Below are 18,731 nucleotides of genomic sequence, written 5' to 3'. Positions count from 1 at the left end.
TTATTAAAGGCTGCCGGCTTTTACAGGAAACCGACAAAGGTTGGCGTTGTTTGTCAGCTCGCCGCCGTCCCCCCACCACCACCATGACGAACCTCGCTCACACACGGAGACCCCCGGTTCGACCAGGGGGACACGGCGCGCCCTTCCTTCCGTTCAACTCGCCCGCTCCCCTGCCCCGGATAGCCAACGCAGGGCGCGAGCCTCCACCCACTGTGCCAGCCGCCAGGCACGGGAGGGAGCAGGACACGCCGGGTCAGGGGGCAGCGCCAGCTCTGGCCACTCACACAGGGCACCGGGCCCCAGTTCCAGGTCCGACAGGCTCTGCCTCTCTATGCCCGCTCCGGCCTGGCGTCGGCAGCCTGCAGGTGCACAGAGCCGGGGTGTTGACTGCGGAGCTACAGCGGGCCGCGCGACAGCCGCCCGCCGCGGGAGGCTCATCAAGGCCTGTCCTCGGCCTCGCGGCGCTGTGGTGGGAGGCAGCAGAGGAAGCTCACCTTCTTTCATGTGGTGCCAGAACAATGCCGGCTCCAGCAGCTCCGAGGGGTCAAAACAGAATATCTAACATCTTCGGTTTGAATACGGCGTTAATGCCCCTGCTAGGCAGACATGCCTTTCAGGCCTGTCATAAAGCCTAGGGCGCTGTTGTGTGATTAAGTCTTCCTCACTTACGGGATAAAGTGCGCTATCCCACTGGAAGCCATTAGATAGCCCCTCACACGCTGCCTGTGTCAGTATCCTGGCTGTTTAAGGCAGGAGTGCTGCTCTCTGGGCATCCTCATCAGCAATTCCAGCAAAGAGCCAGAGCTTCCAGCCTTATCCGTATGGAGACCCGAGCTCCATCATTAGCATAGGCACACCCTGGGCTGCTACACTACGGGCTGGTGCAGCGCTGTTGCATTGCAATAAGGAACTACAGAGGAATTTGCAGACACACACATTAAGGCTCCACAGGCTCAGGCTCAGCAGAGTGCAAGCATTACATTAAAAAAGAGGGAAAAAAGAGCATTGCCTAAATAGAACATGAGATTAATCATTTGCAGTCCATTGTATCTGATGGATGGGCTTTTGATCTCTTTGCGTAGACGAAAATATTTCAAGACAGTTGAATTCCAGCTTCATAAATCTGTAAAACTGACAGAGGTATAAAGATAGCAGCATTCAATCTTTTTTTGCTCGCTTTTCTCAATTTAAAGCAACATGAAAGGCAACCTGTTCAACTTGGAAAAAAAAAATCACTGTGAAGTACAAGTTTCCTTGCGTTAAATGCACAGCCTTTCGGCACTCGTTCAGCAAATGGCTCATAAGATTTAACACAAATCGCAGCAGTCTGTACAGTTACTGCAACATACAAATATCACACCAACTGGGAAACAAACCCTTCACTTTCTCCGTCTGGTGAAGTTAAAGTCTGATTTGAGAAACACTAGGTTAAACTGGTTACCTGTAACTGGGTAAGATGCAGTATCTCAGACATTCACTGGTTTTCAAATTTTAATAGGCAACAGACAAAAGGCGTCTGCAAACAAAGGCTTCTGACCTTTATATGACCATATGAATACAGCCAAGTCCAGCCACGCTGTGGGCTAGGGTTACAGGATTCTGGCAAGGGCTCAACAAAATCACTGCTTACAGTTTGGAAAATGCCATCTTGGGCACAGAACCGAGCTCTGCCCTGAAGGACCCCTTCACCGTTTGCGAACCCATGAAGTGCAGCAGGCAGACACCTGCGTGAAGCAGAGGTCAGGAGGCGCCAGTCCCAGAGACTGGAGCACTGGGGCGCAGAGGGCTGGCATCGCAATCTTCAGACAGGCCAAGGAACCAAGGTGATTTTGCATCACATTTTACATTCCTCAACGTTGAGAGCAAAAGCTCCCCTCACACACCTCTCTAACAGCACCTGTAGTCATTCCTAGTCCAGTCGGCCCCATTGGAGTTAAACGCCACTGCATCGCAGAGTGATAATACTCTAATACAACAATGACAGGAGGTTCTCCACTCAGCTCTTAACTTTAAAAAAAGTCTCTTTCCTAGATAATTAATACAAGATAAAAGCTTTGCTTGTTCTGCAGAGCTTAATGGCTTTTAATAGCTATTTAAATGACTCCTGCACAACCACTCCGTTCCCCTGTAGAGGAGGGGCACACCTCAGAGCTCCAGTACTGCCAGGGCACACAGGATGTCACCAGTTCCGCTGGTTAGCAGCATCTTATTATGCACAGAGGGCAATGGCAAACCGGCCACCTCAGGCAAGGCACTGCTCCATTTACCTCCTCAGCCTCCCTGTGCTGCCTGACTGGAGCAAGGGTGCCGCGCACAACGAAATGCAAAAGGCTGTCCAGGGAGGCTACACCCAAGCAAGGTAGCTCACGCAGGACGAGCTGCTGAGTTTCCAGGTCCTGATCGTAAGCTGTGTCCCAGGTACACGCTCTGTCCCCTGTCTCACCCAGGGGAACGGAGGCCCTGTCACACAGGAAGCACACAACAGGATTGATGCTGCTGTAAAATCACAAATCGGGACAACTCGTGTCAAGCATGTGCTTTTTATGCCCCACTTTGGTGGAGACGTACTGTATTTGTTAACGAATCGCGCGACAAGATCACACTAAACAACTGCCAAAGGTTACCCCTACCGAGTTCTCGACTCCAGTGAGCCACAGCTCTTTCCTCTCCAAGAGCCAGGCGATTATGTGCAAGGCGTTACGTAACTCTGTCAACACTTCGATGCCCATCTTCTGAAGGGCTGTCATGCTGTACAAGAGGAGAGTACCTGCTATTTTTAGCCCTTACGGGATTTCTACGGCTTGCATGATTTCACGACTGTGCTGGTGGCATCCCAAGATAAGCAGCCCAATTTGAAGTGGCTTAAAATGAAATGTTTTGGGATCCACGTTTGGACGCCCTCAGAGGAAAGGGGCTGATGTAATAAGGAGTCCGAAAGGCGAGACAGGTAAACTCCTCTCTGCCAATGGTCAGCAGCCCCAATTCACCATCAGGACAGTGTCCCCAGTTTTCTCCTCCCCCACTCTGACCCCTGGCAGCACTGTCGTAGAGCATCAGCTCTTCAAACAGCGGCAAAAAAAAAAATGAACTGAAAATTCCCTGTGTGGAGTTGCTTAGCTCAGAGTGCCTGCCTGGCACAGTGTGCTGCTGTTGAAGGAGGATTTCTTATCTCATAAATGGGTCACTGTGTCCAATCGGGCTCTGGAAGGAAGCCTAAAGGGGCGTTCTTGGCATTTCCTGCTGGACAGGACACAACGACAAGGGCCAGCCCCTCTCTTCAGCACACGACGCCGCCATTGGCCACGCGTCGCGCCCCTCTCGCCGACACGGGACCCCCATTGGCCGAGCTGGGTGCCAGTCAGCGGGTGTTTGCCCAGGCTCATATTCCAGCAGGCTGTCCTCAAAACCACAGCCAGCTCAGAGAGAAGCTGATTACACAAATACTTTTATCAGCTCCGACACTACTGCTTCTGCCATGAAAAACATCTTAAAAATAAAAACCACCACAACGGGCCAAAAACACAAAGCACCACGAAGTCCAAAAAAAGTACCGAATGCCCAAACGGTAGGCCTAACAAAAGACAATTAGCTTGTGCTTCTGACTTTTCAGAAAGCCTCGCTGCTGTTGTAAAGATTCCAAATCCTGAGTCCTGACAGCTTTTGGTCTTGTGTAAGTGACATGGCTTGTGGGCTCGAAACAGTGGTGGCACATGGGGCTGTTTCAGTTATTTCAACACATTTTTAAGGCATCATGGCCTTTAGGCAGCATTCAGTCCACCTCTTCAGAGACCCAAACAGCACTAGGGCATCCCGGACTGCTGGAATACCCAGGGACCCTACTACATCTCCACCCACCACATCAGCAACACAGCCAGGAGCAGAATCAACAAGCCTCCAGCCATCTCGCTCCCAGCGGGACATGACTCACAGAGAGCACAAGGCTGCTCCTGTCCGCCCGCGCGCTCCCCGTTTCTGGAGGAACGAGACCCAGCTCACAGGAACGGTTAAGCAACCCTAGGTAGCTCACCGAGGATAAACAGGACCGCCAGGCAGAAAAACGTCCATGGACTGGGAAACTAATTCAGCTGCATGGTACAGCCCGTGCATTTTTTCTGTGCAAAAACAACAACGAAGCAGACGGATCATTCCTTCCGCAGGAATGACCCTAACACTTCCACGTAAAGCTCTGTCATTTCAAACTCCCTTCACCACAAGGCAGTTGTGCTCCAGCTCTCCCAGCACAGCCACTACACAGCAGCTCTCCACTTCACCATCAAGGCGATGAAGCTGGACACTGACAGTGTACATTACAGAGGTGATCCCATTACCATGCAAGTTTGTAACTTTACCAAAGTATATCACCAAGAATTTTTACTGTACCTATAGAAAGTCTACACCCCTTTGTTAAAACGATCACCTTTTCCTGCCTTAGCCTGGAATTAAAATGCCTTTGTTTTTTCTTTGGTTTGCTTTATCTACACATCCTACTGCACAACTTCCGAGTACAAAAATATTCCAGAATTTCTTTGAAAAGTAATTAAAAATAAAAACTGAAATAGCGTGCTTGGATAAGTGTCCACCCCCCTTGTAATAACAATCCTAAATCAGCTCAGGTGTAACCAATCGCCTTCAAAATCACCCACCAAGTTAATTGGCCTCCACCTGTGTTAAGTGGTAGTGATTCACATGAGTTCAGGATAAATTCGGCAGTTCCTGTAGGTTCCCTCTGCTGGGTAGTGCATTTCAAACCACAAGCACCTAGGAGCTTTCAAAAGAACTCCAGGACAAAGTTGTGAAAAGGCACAGATCAGGGGGTGGGTATAAAAAATTGCAAAAGGCCGTGACTATCCCAGGGAGAACAGACAAGGCGATTATTAAGAAGGGGAAGGAGTATGACACCAACCAAACCCTGCTTCCATCAGGCCAACCCACCAAAGTGGACGACTGAGTAGAGAAGCTATTAAGAGGCCATTGGCAACTTTGAAAGAGCATCAGCCTTATATAGCCAGAACTACTCACAGTGTGTGTGACAACAATATCCCCAGCACTCCACAAATGTTAATGTGTGTTTTCTTGAGTGTTTGGGGGAGTGAAACTTTGGTACCTCAGTGCAGAGCATTAGGGCTGGTGCAAATCCAGCACAGTGCATCACCCACAGAACAGCATCCCCACTAACCAGCATGGTGGCGGCAGCATCATGTTATTGGGATGTTTCTCACAGGCAGGGACTGGAGCACTTGTCAGGATAGAAGGGATAACGAATGGGGCAAAGTGCAGAAAGGTCCATGAGGAAAACCTGCTGCCTTCTGCAAGAAGCTCAAACCGGGACAGAAGTTCACCTTTCAACTGACATCGACCCAAAGAGCTCAAGCTACACCTGGGTGGCTAAGGACCAAACAGGTAAATGTCAGAGTCCTGACCTAAATCCAATCAAAAATTTCAATCTTCAAGTCCTGCCACAACATTCCACATGGAATGTGAGCGAGCTTGAAAGGCTTTATAAAGAACATCTACACACCGTAAACTGCAGGTGTGCAGAGTTGGTGGAGACCTATCCCAGCAGACTCACCACATATTAACTCATGGGGGTGGAGATGTATATCTCAGTTTTGTATTTTTGATGTATCCTTTTTGTCCTTATAAAAGTGTGGAGTATGGTGTGTAGACAAGAGAAAGAAAACTCTTTTAAATTGTGAAACGCCGAGGCACAGACACAGTAAAATGGGAGAGTTTCGGGGGGGGGGGGGGGGTGCAGACTTTCTGTGGGTGCTGTCAGGTCCCAATTTGGAATTGTGAGCTGCTCCTCAGCCCAGGCGAGAGACACCGCCTACAGTACACGCTGAACGACCAGCATGGCTTTGGTTCTGAGGGTTAGCATCAGCACAATCGATCCAGCCAGATAAGCCACTTATTATACAAGTCAGCCAGAAATAAAACCTCTGTGGATTCACGGGGATCCTACTGGCTGCAGGACACCCCACGGTCCCCCTCCCTCAGTGCAGCACAGCAGCAGGTCCATGTGAAGTGTCTGATTGGACCATCTCTGGTAGTTCTGAAGCCCGATTCCATTCAACCTGTGTATCGGATACTATCCACCTGCCCAGATGACCACACACACATCTGGACTTCCAGCTCGGGACACCGGAAACTACTGTCCCCCTGAAACTAAGCCACAGCAATGATGTTAGAGTGCAGTTGTTCCGTCTGCACTGTGGAACAAAGAAGAGCATCCAGACCTCAACATGAGCTTCCAGTTCCAGTGCTCCCACTCCGGTGAATTCTGCATCGAACGCTGTTGTCCTTTAAAACAAACCACGGAGGAGATCTCTGTGTAGGATTCACGTGGCTTTTTAAGAATAGCAATGGAGTGAATAAACATACGTACACATATGTCATGCAGCCTTTTGGCACGGAGATGCGTTTCTTTCTCCTGTCAGCAACAGGCATTTCCTCAGGAAGGCCCTGGGTGCTAAGTCAATGCTCTCTTCTTCCTCCTGCTTCATTTCGGTCGGCGCGTTCAGCAGCTGCATTACCTCGCTCTCGCTGCTAAAGAACTCGCATGAATTCTCCGATACCCTGCTAACAGCTCGCCTACCACCACCAACTTTTAACGACTTGCACCAGAGCAACAAGTGCGTTTTTAAACCGCACACTGTTTGGAGAGTTCAAAATTAATCCAGAACATGTGCAGGTTTCTTGTGTAAGCCAGTACTTTTTAAAGAAAGACTGGAGGAAATTGATTTTAACAGGTAATTTGCATAGTAACCATCCACATACGCTACACGGATCACGGTGAGTTCTTAGAAATCTTCCCCCAACCTCATTAATTTTAAATCATAATCCCTTCCACCAGCAGTGTGTAACTGTAATTGATTATTTTAAGCAACTTTCCCCTTTATATACAAGAACAGTTTATATACTGTTCTTGTATATAAACACACCAAGAGACTAAAAACAGATGCTATTGCTTCCAAAACTCCTTTGTTGCATTTTTTATGCTTCTCAGTATATGTACATAGGAATTGTTATTTTCAAGTTTAAAGGGACTTAGATCTGAAAAAATTTGCTTTTCGCTCGTCTCCTCCCTCTAGGGTCTATCAGTACAGAGAGGAGAAAAAAAAACAGTTTAAACGTTCCTGCCGTCGGTACAGAAAAGGACGGAGACTGTTAGATCACATCAGCTGCCTTCCATTGCCATTAACCGAAATGCAGGTTCCCATCACCAGGAGCAGGATAACATCGTAATTATATTCTGCTGTGTGATGGGATCAGAGGAGGATCGGGCTGGAGACAGAAGAGATTTATGCTCTGTTGACTTCTTTTCCTTTGACTGGAAAACAATCCCAGAAAAAAAAAAAACACATTCGACGCTTGTGACCTACCAAGGAACAAGACCGCCTCTGAAGATTACTTTGCGTCTGGGGACGATCCCGAAATAGACACCACTGGAGTAAACCTTTAACCAATGACCAAACTTAAATGAATGAACGATTAAAAAAAAAAAACGTAGTCGCACATCCACAATGGCAAATTAGAATAGCTCATATGCCACTGTGCATTAGCAGCAGTATCTGCTGGAAAAAGGATGGGCGAACTTAATTGCCTTATCCTGTACTACAGACTGGGGCTGCCTTTTCACTTCAGACACCAATTTCACGCATAAGCATTATTGAGTTGATACAGATTTGATTAGGCATTATGGCAAACACTTCTAAAGCAGCTTTGCTGCTTTCGACAGCACCAGAGAAAGATTAGCCACTAGAGTCGAGCTCTTTGTGAAGCAGCCTATTTAACACTTTTGTTACAGGTTTTTGAAGAAAGCGAATGTTGCAAAAAAGGCTTTTAAGGTGCTCCTTTGTCATCTCATTGCTTTGTGAAGGGCAAATGCTTTTTTTCTCCCTACTAGACCTGCCACTGCAACGGAACAGTGAAAATCTTTTTAACCAGTACAGTTTTGCAAAAATGGTCTCATTCATTTTCTTTGGGGAGGGAGGGGGTGAATGCAACATTAAAATTTCAAGGTAGCAGGGTTTCTTTTCCTTTTCGAAGCTTGCATTTACACGAGAAATCGAAGTTTAAAAGGTCTACCGTGTCGGTACCGCCCACAACAGCAAAAGTGGGATTTGCAGTAATTCCATCGCGCCTTCGCCGAAAAAGACGTTTCTCCAGAAGGAGGCTCGGTCTCGCAGCTGCTGCACGTACTGAACTTCAAACGCGGGAGGTACTTCAAGGTCAGCCAGGAGAGCTCGCTTCATTCAATCCTAAAAATATCAGCGGGACGACGGCGCGTTATTTGCGTTCATTAGGACAGCAGTCTTGACCCGCTGTCAGCGACTGCGATTGTTTATCAGTGTGGTGCATCTACTGGAGTGGCAGTTTGACTCCTCGGCACACTCCGTGTGGACTGCAGTCAGCCTCATCACAGAGCTGTTTACTGAAACAGCAAAGAGGCGCTGAGAAAAAACTATACATTTTTTAGAACCATCCGTCAACAACACGCTCTCGAAAACCCTGTAGCGCTAGTATTTCCTATGCTCTTTCACTTCGCCATCCTCTCTCCCTTCCCAGGTCGGACTCTTGATGTTTGATGGTGACATAAAGCATTTATTAGGGGAGAGAAGCGCAGGAAAGAATAAACACAAAGTGAGGGGAGGGGGTTCTCCCCCTTCGTACACCTCCACCGCTGAGACCCAGGGAGCATGGAAAACACGTCTCGGTGTATGACGATGCCTGTCAGAAGCTCTCTCAGACAGCACTCTAAAATTCACGCCGGGTTATTTTGCAGCTGCGTGGGGCTTTTATTCTCGCAACGAGACGAGTCCACCTGCGCGCCAACGCAAACGCACGTTTCTGAAATTTCGCCGGCCCCTGCTCTCTCCCGGCCTTTGCCCCACGCCGGGGGGCGCGCCTGGCGTCCGGCCCTCCTGGGGTACAGCTCAACACTGACGGCTCTTTCTCAGCAATGAGGCGCTGCGCGAACGTGCGTGTGTAAGGGCTTGGCAGGAGGACAGAGGACAGACAGCCCAGTGTCCGAGCTGCCCCTCAGGACACAGAGGGCCGGCCCAGCGCCGCAGTCCTGTCCTAACTCCGGAAGCACCTCTCCTAAACCACGGAGGAGAGTAGCCCGCCACCGCACTGCGGGCTCGGCGACCAGGAGGCCATCTTTGAGGCGGCCATCTTTCCCGAGCCCGAGCAGAGTGCGCTCGTGGTTGGGACCACGCATCTCGGGCTGCTTCACGGCCCGGTTTCGGTTTGGAATTCAAGACAGAATCCCGCGCTTTGTGACGCAGGGCGGCCCTCTCCCCGCCCTTTCCCGGCGGCGTCTCCCGAGGGCTTGACGACAAACTTCCCGCTACTTCTCCATGCCAAGGTCGCAAAAAAAAGGGGGGAAACTCCCAAAGTACGTAGCTAACAAGAACCTGTTCCTCTGCGGGTTTTACAGCCTCAGCAGCGAAACCCTTTTACACACAACCCGCATGCGATCGAGCAAAGAACAAGAGTGAGAATTTCCATCCCTGTCCCATCCTTCCTTAATCTCAGGAGATGCATCAACATACTACTGAGTCTACACAGCGACAACTGAACTTAAAATATGTATAGATGTGTACATACGTATTTTAACAGACACCGACTCAGTGAGGTTTCACTACCTTAACCAGTGGCTGCACCCAGTCACTCACCTACTAGCCGCCTCTACACCATGTGGCAGGAGCACTGAACGCTTTTTACTGTGCTTCTGTTACTCCACTTGTGTGTCTGCATTGTCATGAGGTGTAAACCACTCAATGCGTGGCCTCCCCTACTTTTCTGCCGAATTCAGGACGTGTTTCTAAATGTATCGGACAACAGCGGTATTTTGACAGTGTACACGCTGCTGCTCTTCCACTGCTGTAAGGGTGACGTTTATCCAGCCCAGCAATAAAAGTTCTAAAATGATTAAGACGAGTTAAACGGCATAACGACACGAGACTGCATTTTAAGAAATGCTAATAACTTCTTATAAACACAATAAATTGGGTTTTTTTTTAAATCAGGTTCACTATTGCAAAGAACAATCCGTGCGTGTCCACCGTTTTCGCCCTCTCTGAAGGCTGTTCAATAACTGCAGGTACTGTAGGTTGTAAAGGAACAAGTAACAGGTTTATTCCATGCTGAAAAGAGAAGAGAGGAAACACAACGTTTCGGCTGTGAAGCCTTCTTCAGGTGTAGGCTGTAGGCTGTAGCCGACTAATAGCACCCGGCTCGCTTCGATTCTGCAGGTATTAAAGTCACGCATTCCTGCACAGCCCGGCGAGAAAGCGCGTTTGAAAAGACGTGTTCTGTCGAACTGAGCACCAGAGGCAAAAAGTAAAGCAGATCCAAGAGGCGCACTGAACGCGTGTTTTTAAATGCCGTTACCAAAAACCTTTTATTGTCCTGTCATGGGAAGTGACGTTAATTGTTCTTTAAACCCACTCTTTGCGTGTTTTAACATGATCATTGGCGTTGCAGGGGGTGCTTGCTTTTAGACTGTGAAATTGAATGGAGGGAGAAAAATCAGAATAGCGGCTGACTTCAGCTTGCGAGCAGCCCCTCTCTGAAAGGCAAAGGCCGCGGTGAAAGGAGACAAGGAAGACAAGGAAACCACTCTTTTTTTCTGAGTTAAATGCCTCGGTGTACGGCTGAGGTTTGAGCCACAGAAGAGGGGAAACAAACAAGCGGCTTCACGCCTTTAATCGATTTAGAAGTTACTGAGGCTCTTCTCAGGGCGAGGCAGAAAGCTGCACTGGGCGCCGCCCCCGGCTCGGGGTAGCGGCACCGGGGCTCCTCCACGGGCGACCGCTGTCACGGTCCGCTCGGCGGGGCCACAGGTACCGGGGCCACAGGTACCGTCACACACCGCTCACCGGGCCGCCCGCCTGCACAGCCGGCCAAACCCCTTTCAAACTTTCCCTCACAGCTCACCTGCTCCTGCACCGCACTGACGGCACCCGCCGCACCGCTATTAAACGGAAAACAAAATATATAAAGAAATAACTCTGGCCTAAAAACTAATTAGTATTTCCCCCTATTCCGAGAACATGTAATTACCGTTATACGGTGTTGCACATAAGCTGCTGTCAGCAGGCCTGTCATTCTGCCTTAACAACGTACACTAATAATCGATCGGAGTTTTTCACAATAATTAGCAGAGGCTTCGTCTCTTTTATTAGTTATGAGAGCACCTCTACTTTGTACGTTTATTTAAAAAAAAAATCATCACACGGACAACAGCTCTGGTGTCGCTCTGAAAATCCCCGCGTAGTTTTTTAACCCGTAAAAACAACAACGTGCATTCAGAAAAGTACATCTAATATTCCGGCGCACGAATAATCGGAAATGCTAAAAAAATAAACCCACACTTCCTTACACACGACCAGCAGCGTTTCTGAGTTCAAATGCCCCATATTTACTTCTGTATCGGTTATAGGTTGTAAATACGGATCCGGGCAGCAAAATATTTATGACATTTGTAGACAGCTTTGTCAAAACAAAGCATCCATGAAACAATTAACAAGCCCTTTCCAAGACTGATGCCATACTTTCAATCTTGCACTTGCGGCGGTTAGAATAGAAATCGTTCTCAGCTGTGAAATTCCTCTAAATAAACTTTTCAAATTAGGGTTCAAGAATAGCGTCTTAAGCAATTTAACCTTTAACACTCTTCTCGGAAATACACACTCGGTGTGAGAAGAATTGTTTGAAACGCACTACGAGTGCAGGAGATGACAGTCTGTGGAAAACGCGCTCGACAGGTTTGAAGCGGCGTTCCTGCAACAGCGCAAAGTCAGATCTTAATCACGTCCATAAACAAATAGAGGTCACTTTATTTTAAAGTGCCTACAGTCAGAAGTTAGAGTCGGATGCGATGTAAAGACACGCCGCACACCGAACACCAACCCACTGAAAGTCACTCTGCTCTGGACCGGAACCAACCGGACCCGCCTCTGATTAATCGCCCTGCTTGTGTGTGAACGAAACTAAAGGTAACGAAAATAGAAAGCGCTCCCTGATGAATGTGTTTTAAAAGTCATTCCATACACAAAAATTGGTTACGTGATTGATAAACTGCAAATTAGCAATCCTTCCGTAAAGACGCCTTTGAAAAACTACACCCGCGGAACACGCAGGTCTAGCCTTAAACGTGTAAACAAAAGTGGCAATACGCTGTTTTTTGTTTTTTTTTTAATCAGAGAATCTGATTAACGCTGGGAAGCTTCTCCGTTCTCTGACGGCGGAGAGTGAAGGTTTGTTTTCCGCCGAGTCCTGGTGCCACCGGAAGTAGCAGGAGGACAGGACAGCAGCCCCCCTCGACCCCCCCCCCGCAGGATTGCGGCTGACCAATGACCAATGGAGAGCTCTTCTCCCTGCTATGGGGTCAGAGGGACCCCCCGGGTTCAGCAGGGGTCACACAGAGGGTCAGGGGCAGGGCTCCATGCCCCCCAGGACAGACGGAGGGGCAGGAGAGGCCTTCAGGAGGGCAGACTTCAAATACAGAAACGGCTCAATCGCCTCCTTCTTCGCAGTTAAGATACAGCCTGAGGATGCAGCCTTGGTGCTGGAGGCCTGGAGTCCTGAGCACACAGAGAGAGCCACAAGGCGTACCTGCAAGTGCCTGGGCTTCGCTTCTCAACGCCCCTCTGAAAACCTAAACCATCTGCACTGTCGCCCCTGACCGACTGCTGGAGCTGATACTGGTACTGGTACTGGTACTGGGGGTGGGTGGGGGGCGGCTGGCTTCTCTCTGCCTGTTGCAGGTTTTTCTGGGGGGGGGGTCATCTCAGGTTGTACAGGGGGGTCTGGGACCCTTCGAGGACAGAGCTGGCAGAGGAGCTGGAGGGCACCCCACTAATGAAAGTCCATCACACAGCATGACAAAAACACTCAGCGATCACACTGCGTTTATCCCATTGATCACCGATAAAAAAAAAACATCGATCGCCAAAACATCTGGAGTGGCAGCAGACCCTGAAATCCTCATTCCACCACTGCTTGGGAATAAGAATGCAGATTTGCACGGTCAGGTTTAAATCCTCCAGAATCCTGCTCTACGATCCCAGATTCTGAGACTCCCAGCTTGGAATAAGGAGCCGTGGAGGGAGCTGGGGGGGAGGGGGATAAATAGCAGGACAGCCACCACTGTGCCCCTTCTCTCCGGAAACGGAGGAGGAAGCGCCGCTCCAGCCGGGTCAGTCCGGAGCGCTGATAAACCCCTCGTGCCGAGCTGCTGCCATGGCACCCCACACAAGCCAGCTCCCCGACGGGCACAGATCCTGCGGCCCCAGCTACCCGGCAGGCTGCTGATAAGAGACGGGGGGCTGGCAGAGGCCAGCTGCGGGGGAGGGCTGGAGCCTGCGCCGGGCCCCCCTGTAGGGGTCGCTGTGGGGTACGGCACAGCGCTGCAGGAGGCCAGGGGGCCCCCTCTCAAAGGCACAGGGGGCCGTCCGTGCCCAAGCGCCAGGAGTCCTGCTCTGGCTTCAGTGCCAAACAGGCCGTATATCTATACAGGACAAATACGGTCAGGAGCGAGTCAATCAACACAGCTCGCGCTCGACTGCACAGAGGCAGACACGCTGCAGCAAGGCTTCTGTCTGATGAAAGCGCTGACTTAGCAGCTCAGGACCCAACAGGCACAGAGGGGAGAAACGAGTTCAACCCCAGCAGCGCCCGGGAGCCAGCTGTGGCGTCTCAGACACTTTCACGCAGTGCCTGCGCGGCGAGGGAGGAAAGACAGAGGAGTCGAACCCTGAATCTGGAAACCATCTGCCCAATGGTGACCGGTCGCAGACGGCCACACCGGATTCCTAAATTCCAGGCTGTGCCGGACTCCTTCTGATCATCCACCAGCGGCCAATTCCGTACGAGTGGCGTCTCGGATCAAAACCATTCACGAAGCCACCGAGCAGCTCGGAACGAAATGCCTCGGACTGGGTGCCATGTTCTCTTCAAGCCCTTCATTTAGCCAGTCGACAGCCCAGAACCCGAGACGAGCTGGGTTTGCCCAGCCGGTTCACTGCTGCACAACCACACAGGCCAGGAGAAACAAGGAAAGCAAGTGTGCAGCAGAGAGAGAGAGACAGCCCGGAACAGCTCAAACTGCACTGAGGAAAAAGCCCACCTCCTGGCACCAATTTCAGTTCAATAGGCCTGTGGTAATCCACTTACCCATTTATAACAGACCATTGACCAATGAAATTTGCACCCGGCTGCCAAAGACTAAGTGACAATAAAAAGATGTCCCTTTACAATTCCAAACACAGGCCTGTCAGATGTGACTGTGGGAAGAGCAAGGAACTCCGGGATCGCAGCTAAATCATGGGCCGGCGTGTTGGATCCGCCGACTCCTGCAAGGGGAGCGCTGCGCTGCTCTTTGGGCCTGAAGGCTGCTTGTGAAAAGACCGATGCTGCGCTCTGTGCAGCTGGGCAGCACGCTTGTGCTTGTGCTTGTGCAACCATCTCGAGCACAGAGCTCTAAAGCAGCGAGCCTTACGGGTGAACTTGAGAGCCAAACACCCCGATCGGACTGCTACTACAGGCAAGACGGCTTGCCACAACACCCTCCCGTGTCCAACAGACTGCCACTTCACCAGAGGGATGCTTGGATCTCCTCTAAAGCTGTTCTGAAAATGGTGATCACACCAAAGGAACACATTGGGATGTGCACTGCAACACAGTCCACCACAAATGAGAGAAAAAAAATGAACAAATATGATTACAAAAATAAAAGTGGGCGCTGGACACCCGAGATTGTATTTTTTCCCCACCACCACAAATCAAAGTGAATCAGCAGGGAGAATCAGAACCAGGCAGGCAGGTCACTGGGATCACTGACACCACAGTTCAGCCAACCAGCGGACAAACACTGCGATTTTCAGTTCTATGTTTGTTCTGGCTTGACTGAACTGAAAAGTGAGAAAAACATAAGGGATCATACATTCTTTCTTCAAATACTTAATAGATGTTTGCGAGTTTGGGGTTCAATTGTTGAATAACACATCACAGGAGTGCAGCTGACATTTGGGGTCACGGTGCCACCAGCCTCTTCAGTCGCACACAAAATAATTTCCAGAAGATCACGTTTTATTTTAATCGTCACTGATGTCGGTCCACTGAAAACCCAGCTCTCAGGCAAAGCCCTTCCTTCAGGATGGAGGCGAGTGTATTCTCACTCAGGGTATTTAGACTCAGTGCAGTCCAAGATGAAAAATTACTCTTGCCACTGAATACTGGAAATTCGCATATGCACACCTAAAATTAGAGTGCAAAAAAACGTGATTCTTAAAAAAAAACGAGGCAGTGGTTTATAATTATTTAACACCAATATCCTCTGAAAGAACTTAACGCACTGATCACAATTGTAAAACCCCCAGCCAGGAAATAAGCATTAGCAACAAACAGCCCCAACGCGAGTGAAACGTTATTTGATAGCCCAATTAAAACCCTTCTTTAAAATGCCATCAACTGCCAGCCTCTTAAAACTGTTAAAAATGTTTTGGGGTTCTATGTATTTCATCTGATACTTGACACGTTAAGTGTCGGGGAAGCGTTGATTAAAACAGAATGCGTAGCACTGTCCTCAGGAGTGATGAGAACACCTGGTTTAATTAATCGGATAGGACTGATCGGCGGTCAAGGGAAGACAGTGACGTTCGATTTATTTTTTTGCGGCCGTGTCTGATTCTCCGCGAGGTCGTGGAACCAGCCTGAACGCAACACGGAGGTGTTTCGGGTCGCGTTGTGCCTTACGAAATCGCATTTCCTTTATTACCGTTCATATTTACCCCTCTTTCCCTAAAAAAAACAACGAAACAGCCCCTGTAGCAGTTTGCACACCGGTTACCGTGTATCTACTCGTTAATTAACAGCAATGCACCTTGTAAAAGACGTGCAAATTTACTAACGTAGATATCGTTTACGGACGGGGATAGATTTTAAGGAAACGCGACGACAGAAAAGTGTTTTTTTTTTAACTGAGAATAAATTATTTTCTGTAACTTCATCACATGCTGCATCTTCTTTGCGTGAGGCTGAGACTGTAGACACCGCCGCCGCAAAAAATCACAACCTGTGCTTGCGAGAGAGAGACCAGCAACACGGTCTCCCCACTTCTGTGAAACTACTGTACAGTATGTGACCACTGCGAGAGTCCGAGTGAAACAGGACGAGATTTACCGTACCTACAGGGGGTTAAAACAACCAGCAGGTACTTTAGGTGAAGTGGTGCAGATTTTGCGCTGAGAAGTCATTTGCTTCTCGGATGTGCAAATCAGGAAAGTGATTCTTCCCCCTACTTAATTGCTCCTCTTGCGCTTTTCCCTAGGAAAAGCAAATCCTCACAAAGGCCTTATGAAGAAAAAAGATCTTTCAGCTCACCACTTTGTCGTACGCCTCTAATAAAACAGGAATAAACTTCTCCAGAACTTAAACTGCGAGTGTCCATTGCAGGTGACGATCAAAGCCCGGGACTATTTTTCAATTAAATGCGCACACTCCAAAAAAAAAATCCCATTACCAGTCAGCATTGAGAAACATTCTCAGGTAATTTTAAAACAACGTTAAACTTTTCAATACTAGCTACCTTTTCTCACTAGGGTCCTAATACTGCCTGTTATTATGGTTACACGCCTCAGAAAAGCTTAGGTTACTACGTATTATGAGCAGTTATATAGCAATTACGACCTTTTTTTTTTAATTAGAGCAAATCCACCAGTTTCATCTACAGCCACCGTTCAGTAAGAAACGCACACGAATCAGGACCCGGGTAGAAAGTTCAGCAAAGGGAACGACCAGAACCACTCTTAGTAAAATTTAAAGACACAATTACACATCAAGACAAACCGTCACTAATCGTGAAAGTGCTGCCCGGGTCTGTCTTAATACCGTGTCGCACCGCCCGTGTTGCCTTCGACAGGCTAGCAACAATAACTCCAATAATAACGACTGGAGATATTAAACCATTGAATTTCACACTACCCGCCAAGCTCAGCCGTGAAATCTCATTGGTCATGCCGCTACTCGTGAGAGATTTTTTTTCTTATTTTCTCCATTAAAAAAAAGGGGGCTCTTACCTTTAACAGAACGCGGTTTGGCCTGCTTTCGTCTAGACATGTCCCTCTTAAATGTCGTCTTCTCTTCTGCTATCACTTGCCGCTCTTAACGAAATAAAATCATATAGACGGGTTGTTGAGTTTCCCCCCCCCCACACACACACACACTTTGCCTGTTGCAATGCGGCAACTTCAGTCTCAGCTTAGACACAGTCCGGTGGCACTTAAAAAAAAAAGAGGAAAAAAAAAACGAAGGTTGCCGACGGAGAAAAAAAAACCCGCGATGCCCCCTTTCCTGATTTCTCTCCCAAGTTCTTCGCAGCTGTTGTAGATCAACCTGTAGAATTCGCCGGATAACTTGTCGTTTTGCGAGAGCCCTCACGATATCGTTCTTTTGTTCCCCGAAAGAGCTCCGGAGGGGGAGACCGACGGCTCGCTGGCGGCGGCGGAGCAAATCCTCCGAGCGAGCCCGAGTTTTCGGCAGCGGGTGCCAAATGCGAGGCAGACGGGATCACACCTGATCGTCCGCGGCGGAGAAAAAAAAAATATTGGCGATACGTTTCAATAATCAGATTGCCTTAATGAGGCAGAGATGCGATTTAATTTGAACAAGCTCGCTGGTAATTCTTCTTTTTTTTTCCGTCTTCTTTCGGTTTTTTATTATTATGATGTGGTCGTCATTCACTAGCCTGCCTCCAAGATTGTTTCCCCGGTGCAGTTATCGGAACTATATTATCTTTTTTTTTTCAGCCCGAGTACGGGTTTCTTTTGGACAGCCTTCCTCCGTGCGTTATTTCACAGAAGGTGGTACTGGCATCGGCATTTCGCACCGCATTTGTTTCTTGGGTTTTCGGTTTTTCCCCTCTTTTTTTCCTCTTTTTTTAATTCCTTTAAAAAATGTTTGCGATCGCTAGCCTCTCTCTCCCTTTTTCTTTGTCCTGACTCTCGTCTTCCCTCCTCCTCCCGATCCTACTGCTGGCTGGGCTGCAGTGCAGACACACATAATAAAGCCAGGCTTGGCTGGAAATGTAGCCGAGTCCCAGCAGGAGGATGTGAGAGTAGGGTCCCGGCGGGGGAGCGCTCTGATCCCGCAGGGAGCTCCGCACAGCCTGGGTTGAGCAGACACAGAGAGAGCCAACAGCACCAAACCATGGACAGCCATGGAAATTACAGCCTGACTCGAAACACAGATCGGGGCCAAAACATGGAGCTTCTACAGAGCACAGCAGCGCCGAGGAAAAAGACGGACTGGATTCGACCCCGGCTTTTCTGCCCCTCTCCTGCCTCCTCCGTTTCGCACCTCGACAGCGAGCGACAGCAGCGCTTCGTGCCACAGCCGTGCCCGCTGTCGATAGCTGGGCCACTTTGGACATCCTCAGCTAAAAACAAGAAAACCCCGCTTGTACTGAATGTCACTTCCTCGCGTCCATCTCCAGGTGCGCCTTACATTTAAAATTGCTCTGCTCTTCTGCCCTGACTTTCGGAAGTTGGCTGCGCGTAGTTGGAAATGGGAAAACAAAAGTTTAAACCTCCCTGGTTTTGTCAGCGCGTACGGGATTGCGCTTATGAAATGTGTAATTCATTTTACCGCTGATTATCGCTGGCTCGCGTGGTGCTTTTATTAATATTAATTAATTGGGAGATTTTAGGACGCTGGACAAACCC

General features: G+C 49.0%; 1 protein-coding gene across 3 annotated transcripts in view; it reads right to left on the bottom strand.

Annotated features, from left to right (window-relative positions):
* znf423 (zinc finger protein 423) overlaps positions 1 to 18,212 on the bottom strand; it is a 131,102-nt gene extending 112,890 nt beyond the window's left edge. Inside the window, exon 1 of one of the 3 annotated variants that reach the window (XM_088938586.1) lies at positions 17,088 to 18,212. In XM_088938586.1, coding sequence (XP_088794712.1) covers positions 17,088 to 17,127 — 40 coding nt within the window. In that variant the 5' untranslated portion in view covers positions 17,128 to 18,212. The remainder of the gene's footprint in view (positions 1 to 17,087) is intronic. The other 2 variants (XM_088938585.1, XM_088938587.1) reach the window with 2 other exon arrangements.
* Between the last annotated feature and the right edge of the window lie 519 nt (positions 18,213 to 18,731).

This window comes from Atractosteus spatula, chromosome 21, assembly GCF_055471065.1.
Source record: "Atractosteus spatula isolate fAtrSpa1 chromosome 21, fAtrSpa1.hap1, whole genome shotgun sequence".
In the NCBI taxonomy this organism is placed as follows: domain Eukaryota; kingdom Metazoa; phylum Chordata; class Actinopteri; order Semionotiformes; family Lepisosteidae; genus Atractosteus; species Atractosteus spatula.
Note: the sequence above shows the minus strand (reverse complement) of the source record. Positions and strands in the feature narration are given on the sequence as shown.